An 11100-nucleotide genomic window follows, 5' to 3' on the forward strand; every position below is an offset into this window, starting at 1 on the left:
ATTCTTCTTCTTCTTTTCATTCTTCTTTTCATTCTTCTCATTCTTCTTTTCATTCTTCTTCTCATTCTTCTTTTCATTATTCTTCTTCTTCTTCTTTTCATTCTTCTTCTTCTTCTTTTCATTCTTCTTTTCATTCTTCTTCTTCTTCTTTTCATTCTTCTTCTTCTTCTTTTCATTCTTCTTTTCATTCTTCTTCTTCTTCTTTTCATTCTTCTTCTTCTTCTTTTCATTCTTCTTTTCATTCTTCTCATTCTTCTTTTCATTCTTCTTTTCATTCTTCTTCTCATTCTTCTTTTCATTCTTCTTCTTCTTCTTTTCATTCTTCTTCTTCTTCTTCTTTTCATTCTTCTTTTCATTCTTCTTCTTCTTCTTTTCATTCTTCTTTTCATTCTTCTTCTTCTTTTCATTCTTCTTCTCATTCTTCTTTTCATTCCTCTTCTTCTTCTTTTCATTCTTCTTCTTCTTCTTTTCATTCTTCTTCTTTTCATTCTTCTTTTCATTCTTCTTCTTCTTCTTTTCATTCTTCTTCTTCTTTTCATTCTTCTTCTTCTTTTCATTCTTCTTCTTCTTCTTTTCATTCTTCTTTTCATTCTTCTTCTTCTTCTTTTCATTCTTCTTCTTCTTCTTTTCATTCTTCTTCTTCTTCTTTTCATTCTTCTTTTCATTCTTCTTCTTCTTCTTTTCATGCTTCTTTTCATTCTTCTTCTTCTTCTTTTCATTCTTCTTCTTCTTCTTCTTCTTCGTCGTGCCCCATGACTGCCCAAATGAGTGAAGTGTGCGGTGATTCTAAGATCGACGGCACTCATCTGCATGTCATACTGACTGACAGTATTATTTCTCTTCCCCAGCAGACTCCAAGGGCATTTAAATTAAAGGTACAGTGTTCTGCACTAATATAAAGGCTCTCTGAAGCCTAGAAACCCTTTTAATAAGTTAAATTCGCAGCGAATAAATTCGCATCGAATCAAATTTCTTCCGCAAATTCGGCGAATCAGCCGAATCGAATTTTTGAATAATTCGCTCATCTCTAATTATCATGGGTAGGCAAAATCGCCTCTATTAAAATTATGGTCCTCCCACAAATATTGTACCTCTTCCATACGCTTCCAATTCTGTTAAAAACATCTCATCTGAGAGAACTCAACAGAATGATTAAACAATTTATATGGCAGAGGAAAAGACCATAAACACCTCACTCAACACAGAAAAGTAGGATCCCTGAGCCCACCAGACATTACGGATTATCACCTAGCTACATTGCTAGCACAAATTAAACATTGGTTTAGAAGCTTTGTGGGTGCAAATTGAAGCTGCCTGCTCACAGATCTCTGACCTAAGTTTGCTATTACTAATAGACATGTGGACACCACTTATACCCTTGAACCGTCCTCCAACAATGCAGGCATCTATCCTAGCCTGGAGGACAATTCTCCATCAGTTACAAGATCCCGCACAAACTAGACTTAAACTACTAGTAGAAGTACTAGAAAAACAAATTCCTTACCTTTCAGTCCAAAAATAGGTAGAGAATGGCATTCAGTGGATAGACGACTTACTGGAGAATGAAACACCCAAATCTTTGACAACCCTAACTGGACAATATAGTCTTCCCGAAACATGTCAATTTAATCACACATGTATCACTACCTTCTTGTCTAAACCTACTTGCCTTGATATAAAAAAATTCCAAGGTGTGGAATTTCAACACCACCAATTCCACTACACAAAAAGGTATCTCATTATTTTATAATATTCTCCAACACAAGCAACAGTTTATCAAAACTCCCCTTATGTTAGATCCAAAATCAATATTTTCACCTCAACAATGTACTATGGCCCTTAGATATACAGTAACTACAGTTGCAAGAAAAAGTATGTGAACCCCTTGGGATTACGTGGAGTTTTGCATGAATTGGGCATAAAATGTGCTCTGAACGTCATCTAAGTCACAACAATAGAAGAACACAGTCTGCTGAACATAATACTACACAAACATTAGATGTTGCCATGGTTTAATTGCACATAACATGTAAATATTCACAGTGCAGGGAGGAAAAAGTATGTGAGGCCCTAGCTTAATGACTTCTCCCAGAGCTAATTGGAGCCAGGAGTGAGCCAACCTTGACTCCAATCAGTGTGATGATATTGGATGTGTTGCTGACAGCTGTCCTGCCCTTAAAAAACACACACCTGTTTTGGGTTTACTGGTTTCAAGAAGCACTGTCTGATGTGAACCATGCCTCGCAGAAAAGAGCTCTCAGAAGACCTACCATCAAGAATTGTTGACTTGCATGAAGCTGGAAAGGGTTACAAAAGTATCTCCAAAAGCCTTGATGTTCATGTGTCCACAGTAAGACAGACTGTCTACAAATGGAGAAAGTTTAGCACTGTTGCTACTCTCCCTAGGCGAGGTCGTCCTGTAAAAATGACTGCAAGAGCACAGCGCAGAATGCTGCATGAGGTAAAGAAGAATCCCAGAGTGTCAGCTAAAGACCTACAGAAATCTCTGGCACATGCTAACATTTTTGTTGACACATCTACAATAAGGAAAACATGAAACAAGAATGGAGTACATGGGAGGACACCACGGAGGAAGCCATTGCTGTCCAAAAAGAATATTGCAGCACGTTTGAAGTTTGCAAAAGAGCACCTGGATGTTCCACAGCACTACTGGCAAAATATCCTGTGGACAGATGAAACCAAGATTGAGTTGTTTGGGAAGAACACACAACACTATGTGTGGAGAAAAAAAGGCACAGCACACCAACATCAAAACCTCATCCCCACTGTGAAACATGGCGGAGGGAGCATCATGGTTTGGGGCTGCTTTGCTGCCTCAGGGCCTGGACGGATTGTTGTCATTGATGGGAAAATGAATTCCAGAGTTTATCAAGACATTTTGCAGGAAAACGTACAACTGTCTGTTCGCCAACTGAAGCTCCGCAGAGGATGGGTGATGCAACAGGACAATGACCCAAAGCATACAAGTCATTCAACAAAACAATGGCTGCAACAGCACAGAATACGCCTTCTGGAGTGGCCCAGTCAGAGTCCTGACCTCAACCCCATTGAAATGCTGTGGCATGACCTTAAGAGCGATTCACACCGACATCCCAAGAATATTGCTACACTGAAACAGTTTTTATGAAGAGGAGTGGTCCAAAATGACTCCAGATCATTGTGCAGGTCTGATCTGCAACTACAGGAAATGTTTGGTTGAGGTTATTGCTGCCAAAGGAGGGTCAACCAGGTATTAAGTCCAAAGGTTCACATACTTTTTCCTCCCTGCACTGTGAATGTTTACATGTTATGTGCAATTAAACCATGGCAACATCTAATGTTTGTGTAGTATTATGTTCAGCAGACTGTGTTCTTCTATTGTTGTGACTTAGATGACGTTCAGAGCACATTTTATGCCCAATTCATGCAAAACTCCACGTAATCCCAAGGGGTTCACATACTTTTTCTTGCAACTGTAGATAGCCTCCCACTGTATAAATCGTTGGGAACCAACCCAAAAATAGTAGCTAGGTGGTATTGAACTCCTTATCAATTGGCAAAATTCTACCCCTCACTATCTCCCCTATGTTGGAGAGAATGTGGCCACTCTGGTACCATTCTTCATATTTTGTGGACTTGTAAAAAGCTTACCAGTTACTGGAGAAAAATATTTAGTATTATTGCAGACATTACTGGAATTCTATTACCTCCAGAACCTGCTCTTGCAACTTTACATACTGTATAGGCATAGACAAGTCTCCCCCCACATGTAGGATAGTAGTCACTCATATAGTAATGGCTGCCAAACTGGTCATTGGCAGACACTGGAGGAACAATCTCACTCCAAACCCTTTGGCGGTCCTGGTACAAGTCAACCTCAATTATCAGTATGAAAGACTCATAGCTTTTAGGTCAGCATCTTGTGCATCATTTGGCAAGAATTGGAAACCATGGGTTAACTGGTACCAGTAGACTGAAGATATAGGAATGGTAATATATCCATAAGTGGCATGTGCAATAATTATCGTGTTGGCTCATTTATTTATATCTAAGTCATCCTTTTTATTTTCTTCTTACTTTTATTTCTTATGATTTGAGATCCTCTGTTAACTGCTGCTTTAAAGGTCCCGTATAACGCACTTTGTCTGTATCTGTACTTATAGCGTTGATTATATTGCATTTGGAATGATTATGTATGTTATATACACCTATCTACCCTTCTGTAATTTTCTATGGTGTATACACTCAAAACCCAATAAAGCTTACGAATTAATAAATAAATAAATATTTGGTTCTAGATTTTTAAAACTTTATTTGTCGTGTCCGGGAAGCATTTGGAATTTTTCCAAATATGAACAGCAATACGGTTGTAGCGCAGAAAAATCTACCCTTTACTTCTTCCAGCCTAGAGGCTGTATACAGTATATATGGCCCTGGGAGCATGTGGTTTTATCAGAATCATGACTACAGCTGCAGCCAGAGATCAGCTTTACTGGAAAAGTGATCCAAATGGCTTTACAGCCGCTGGATCACATTTACAGTACTCCCCCGGCGCCGACTGCTGTAAGTGGTCGAGTTGGCAGCAGGGAAGGAGGAACATCTATTCTTCCACTTCCTCTGTCACTAATTAAGTTGGATGTGAGGAGGACTTTGTCTTTCCTGGTTTTAGTGCAGTACTGGCCATGGAAGCAGCTGACAGATTTTTGTTTGACCGGCTGTCTTGCAGGTCAGAGGAGGGATCAGGGGTCTAATATACATCAGATCTCTCCATATGGAGTACCTGGCTGTGCCCATCAAAAGGGGTGTTGTTCATCCCTTCTGTTAGCAATAAAGTTGAATTAAAAAAAGAAATTAGAAGTTTTTAAAGCATAGCTTCAATTCAACATCTTTTATATATGTTACCAAACAATTTAGTATTATATTGTCTTTTTTTTGTGCACCAAAAATCATTTCAATAAAAATGACATATTTGTATTTTTTTCCTTAAAAAAACGTATTTAATAAGCAGCTTTATTCTCCAGGGCCTCTCCTTTCAGGAAATGTATAATCAGGGAAGCCTACCCTGCCCCCTGCTAATTGCCGATCTCCTCCACTCTTCCTACCACTCCATCCCCCACAGCTTTTCCTCCCATACCACTATCCCCTCCCTCCTAGATTGTAAGCTCCAAGGAGCAGGGCCCTCGAACCCCTCGTGTATTGTATTGTATTGTTACTGTACTGTCGCATGTATTGTCTCCCATTGTAATGTACAGCGCTGAGCAAACTGTTGGCACTTTATAAATACTGTTTAAAAATAATAATGTTTATTGGTTCTAAGTAATTTTCTAGCAACAAAATGCAGATTTTAACTTGTATGTGAAAAAATGTGAACTGGCAAGCCAATAAAATGAGGAGCTTTCATAGGTTTATTGGATCAGCATAAAAATATTCCTTTAGTCATTTACTTTTTGATGAATTGCACTTGTTCTCACTTTTAGATTCCAGTGTCTCGATGCTCAGGTCCATGCTTGCCTGGTAGCAGAAAAAAGTTTGGAATGTCAATGCACATTTGCTGCTATGAGTGTGTCACGTGTCCACAAGGAGAGATATCCAACACATCCAGTGAGTTTATATTTCTTCTTGAGTTTTGTAGCTGTTACAGTTAAAGTGATTGTAAGACACAGTGTTTATTTTTTAAAAATAACAAACATGTCATACTTACCTGTTCTTTGCAATGGTTTTGCAAAGAGCAGCCCCAATCCTCCTCTTCTTGGGCCCCCCCACTGGCCCTCCTGGCCTGACCCCTTGCACTCGTGCATGCTCGCTCCTGGACCTTGCTGTTTGTCCATAGGACACACACAGCATGGCTTGGCCCCACTCCCCAGCTCCCTCCTCGCTGGCTGTCATGCAGGTCTCCTGTAGATCTGTCAGAATATCTGCTTGGCCATAAGGGATGTACGGGATGTACGGGGTGTATGGGATGTATGGGATGTAGGAGATGTGCGGGGTATACAGGGTGTATAGGGTGTAGAGGATGTATGTGGTATACAGGATGTATAGGGTGTATGGGATGTACGGGATGTATGGAGTGTACAGGGTATATGGGATGTATGGGGTGTACAGGGTGTAGAGGGTGTACAGAATGTATGGGATATACGAAGTGTACAGGATGAATGGGATGTATGGAATGTACGGGGTGTACGGGATGTATGGGATGTACGGAATGTACGGGATTTATGGGGATGTACGGGGTGTACGGGGTGTACTGGATGTACGGGTGTATGGGATTATGGGATGTACGGGATATACGGGATGTACGGGGTGTACGGGATGTACAGGGTGTATGGGATTATGGGATGTACGGTGTATACAGGGTGTAAGGGATGTACAGGATGTATGGGGTGTACAGGATGTACAAGATGTACAAGATGTACGGGATGTATAGGATGTAGGAGATGTGCGGGGTATACGGGGTGTATAGGGTATAGAGGATGTATGTGGTATACAGGATGTATAGGGTGTATGGGATGTACGGGATGTATGGGGTGTACAGGGTATATGGGATGTATGGGGTGTACAGGGTGTAGAGGGTGTACAGGATGTACAGGATGTATGGGATATACGAAGTGTACGGGATGAATGGGATGTACGGAATGTACGGGATGTATGGGATGTACGGAATGTACGGGATTTATGGGGATGTACGGGGTGTACGGGGTGTACTGGATGTACGGGTGTATGGGATTATGGGATGTACGGGATGTATGGGGTGTACGGGGTGTATGGGATTATGGGATTTACGGTGTATACAGGGTGTAAGGGAAGTACAGGATGTATGGGGTGTATGGGATATATGGGATATACAAGCAAGCAGATATACTGACAGGAAGCTTCAATGAACTACCATGGTACTCCTCAGCGCCGTGGTAGAACATTGAACACTACAAACCCACAGCCACTAAGGCTGTCGGGACTTGTAGGCACTCATTCACAGAACACTGTGAATGAGTGAATCGACCATGTAGGCGGAGCCCCGCACGGCCGCGCTGTTTTCAAATCTGACAGATAGTACGGGGAAAGTTCTCCCTGTACTATCTCTCAGAGGGAGAAGGGGGGCAGCCGGTGCAGCTGTGGTTATGGGAGAATGTTACATGTTCCACTCTGAAAACGGGTGGAACATGTAACATATTCCAAAGGTGAACTTATCCTTTAAAAGAAAACTAAAGCAGCATTATCAAGCATGAGCAAATCCCATGAAGCTTCAACATGAAGAGGGGAAAGGAAAGGCAAGGCAAAGCAGGGCAGGGCAGGGCAGAGCAAGGAAAGGCAGGGCAGGATAGGACAGGGCAAAGAACAGCAGGGCAAGGCAAGGCAGGGCAGGATAGCACGGGGCAGGGCAGGACAGGATAGAACAGGGCAAGGCAGGGCAGGATAGAACAGGGCAAGGCAAGGCAGGATAGAACAGGGCAAGGCAAGGCAGGGCAGGATAGAACAGGGCAAGGCAGGGCAGGATAGAACAGGGCAAGGCAGGGCAGGATAGAACAGGGCAAGGCAGGGCAGGATAGAACAGGGCAAGGCAAGGCAGGATAGAACAGGGCAAGGCAAGGCAGGGCAGGATAGAACAGGGCAAGGCAAGGCAGGGCAGGATAGAACAGGGCAAGGCAAGGCAGGGCAGGGCAGGATAGAACAGGGCAAGGCAAGGCAAGGCAGGATAGAACAGGGCAAGGCAAGGCAGGGCAGGATAGAACACGGCAAGGCAGGGCAGGATAGAACAGAGCAACGCAAGGCAAGGCAGGGCAGGATAGAACAGAGAAAGGAAAGGCAGGGCAGGACAGGATAGAACAGGGCAAGGCAGGGCAGGATAGAACAGGGCAAGGCAGGACAGGATAGAACAGGGCAAGGCAAGGCAGGGCAGGGCAGGATAGGAGAGGAACACATGAACGGTAAGGGATATTCAGCGGGCTTTTCACCCTCTGTGCTCCACAATGCACTGTGCAATGTAATTGGCCACAGATCAGGTGCCATGCTTTGGCCGATCACAGAGCATGATGACATCACCAAGTGGCCCCACCCCTTAGATATTTAAGAACTGTCAGGCTGGAGCAGCTGCCAGAGCCAGCATCGAGAGCAGGGTGTTTTTTTATTTTTTTTGGGTCACCGGCGGGCATTGTGATTGATGTTGGATCTACTTCGGGGGGACTTTTTTTTATTTTTGTTTTTAATAAAGAACTTGACAAAGACTGTCTCCTGTCATTGTTTATACTACACTTCTTTTTTTTGTGAATGAGTAGAGGCACCACGTACCCCATAATCATTCATATGGGGGGTGGGCAGGATCTGGGGACCCCCTTGTTAAAATAAGCCCCCCTACAGCAGACCCCCATAACCACCAGCCCCGTTTGTGGGAAAGACACCCCTCCCTTTCTTGACCTGCCAGGCTGCATGCTCGGATAAGGGTCTGCTGTGAATTTTGGAGGGGACCCTCACACCACTTTTTTTAAATTTTGGCATTGGGGTTCCTCTCAAAATTCATACAAGACCCGCAGGGCTTGGTATGAATGGGGGGGGGAGGGGGCACAACTTTTTTTTGCTAATTTTGTAATTGTCGGCAATTCTTTTTACATTCATGAAATATTAAAGAATGCTTTCACTACTGACTCATGCGGTATTTTTGTAGGTTTTTTGGGAAAAAAGCTGTATCTTACCTCATACTCAAATGCAGTGTGTTGGTAAATTGGCATCAGTGTCAGTTAGTGTCAGTGTCAGTGTGTTTTAGGTACAAAAAAAAAACAATAAAAAACAAAATGCGCACTAATGTTTCTGGGCTGTACTCCGGGTACAAACAACAAATAACATACACATATATGGTATCGCTGCGATCGTCAAGAGCTGGAGAATTTATTTTGGGTTGTTCTTTGGTGGTAGGTTATGGTAGTAAGAAGAAACACACAGCTAAATAAAAAAAAATTATTTATTAATAATAATAATAATAATAAATTATTTTGGGCCACTTTTCCTTTGATAATAAAAAAAAATTAGGAGATATCTATTACCATTTACCACTAAACGAAAGCCCAATTTGTCCTGAAAAAAAAAGGTATAATTTGAAAAAAAAGGTATGATGTACCTGGATGTACAAGGTTGCTGTGATGATAAGTACGGTTTTACTAACACGTGTCAATGTTGCAAAATTGTGCTTAGGCATTAAGATTTGTTTGACCCTCAGGCGTGAAGGGGTTAAGTCTATAAAAGAACTAGTAGACATGCAGGGGCAGGGGCAGACTGACCATTTGGAAACTCGGGCACTGCCCGAGGGCCCGGGGTCAGTAGGGGGCCCCATGAGATGCCCCTGGTACCTTTTTTCATAGGCTTTTTTGAGTTTGGGCAAGGACACAGGGGCCCCATGATCCTCTATTCCCCAGGGGCCCCATGAGTTGTCAGTCCGCCCCTGCGTGGGGGTTGATTGACTAAACTTTGAGAATGCAAACTCTGGTGCAGCTGTGCATATTATCAGCTTCTAACTTCAGTTTGTTCAATGAAGCTTTGACAATAAATCCTGGAAGCTGATTGGTTTCTCTGCAGAGCTGCACCAGATATTGCACTTTCCAGTTGTTGTAAATCATCCCTGTAGTGATCTGTAAGTACTTTGTATTTCTTTCTCTTTGCACACAGACAGTGAAAATTGTATGAAATGTCCTGATGAAGAATGGCCAAATGAAGATAAGGATCGGTGTATTCCCAAACTGCTCGAATTCTTGTCCTATAATGAAGATACAATTTCTGTGGTATTTTCATTTGTTTCCATATTTTTTTGCCTTTTGGCTGGTTTAATATTGGGGATATTTATACATTACAAGGACACCCCCATTGTTAAAGCTAATAACCAGAACCTGAGCTACCTTCTCCTGGTCTCCATCATGCTGAGCTTCCTCTGCATCTTCTTGTTCCTCGGACATCCAGTAGATATAACCTGCATGCTGCGTGTCACCTCTTTTGGTGTCATCTTCTCAGTTGCCGTCTCTTCTCTACTTGGAAAAAGTATGATGGTGTGTATTGCATTTAAAGCCACCAAACCTGGGAGTCCCTGGAGGAAATGGATGGGAGCCAAGCTGCCCAATTTTACAATGTCTGTGTGTTCACTGGTTCAAGTCATAATCTGTGTCACTTGGTTGTCTATCTCTCCTCCCTTCCAGGATGAAGACACTCACTCTTATCAGGGAAAGATCATCATTCAGTGTAATGAGGGTTCAGTTATCGGCTTCTACTCTGTCCTGGGATATATGGGGCTTCTGGCAGCTGTGAGCTTCATTATAGCTTTTTTAGCCAGGACATTACCGGACAGTTTTAATGAGGCCAAGTACATCACCTTCAGCATGCTGGTGTTCTGCAGTGTCTGGATTGCCATGATCCCGGCCTATCTGAGCACTAAAGGGAAAGACATGGTGGCTGTGCAGATTTTTGCTATTATGGCATCAAGTATTGGACTTCTTGGCTGTATATTTTTCCCAAAATGTTACATACTTCTGTTTAGACCTGACCTCAATACAAAAACAGGTTTACTTGGTGGCAGAACAAAATAGTTGCAGTATGCAGTATATTGTACGACATAAATCTAAACAAAATAACGCGTGTGAACAGAAGCATAAGCATTAATAAGTAGCTTAACTTTTCAAGGTTCTATAGTCCTACCTGTCTTTCAAAAATCTCAACTTTAAATTTGAATTGTAAGGTATGGGTGTGAGCAGGGGCGGACTGACAACTCATGGGGCCCCCGGGCAATAGGGGATCATGGGGCCCCTGTGTCCTTGCCCAAACTCAAAAAAGTCTATGAAAACCAGGGGCATCTCATGGGGCCCCCTACTGACATCGGGCCCTCTGGCAGTGCCCGAGTTTCCAAATGGTTAGTCCACCCCTGGGTGTGAGTCCTGTGTATACACATATGAGTCTTGCTAGTCTATGTAAAGCCAAAACTTCTTAATGCAATGGCTAAGACCACATCTCTTTTTTTTACTGTCTATATCCTATCTGTGTGATTTCCCTTGACTTCCTATTCCAGAAACATGACAGAAAGTGAAAAGGTATCTCTCTAATTTAAGGACAAATCTCCTCTTGGACAGTGGT

General features: G+C 42.5%; 1 protein-coding gene across 1 annotated transcript in view; it reads left to right on the forward strand.

The window, feature by feature from the left end:
- LOC149444988 (vomeronasal type-2 receptor 26-like) overlaps positions 1-10559 on the forward strand; it is a 53188-nt gene extending 42629 nt beyond the window's left edge. Inside the window, exon 3 of the mRNA XM_089654331.1 lies at positions 9652-10559. Within this exon, the coding sequence (XP_089510457.1) occupies positions 9652-10559 (908 nt within the window). The remainder of the gene's footprint in view (positions 1-9651) is intronic.
- The last annotated feature ends 541 nt before the right edge of the window (positions 10560-11100 follow it).

This window comes from Staurois parvus, unplaced genomic scaffold, assembly GCF_062004578.1.
Source record: "Staurois parvus isolate SC_StPar_1 unplaced genomic scaffold, SC_StPar_1.0 ptg000756l, whole genome shotgun sequence".
In the NCBI taxonomy this organism is placed as follows: domain Eukaryota; kingdom Metazoa; phylum Chordata; class Amphibia; order Anura; family Ranidae; genus Staurois; species Staurois parvus.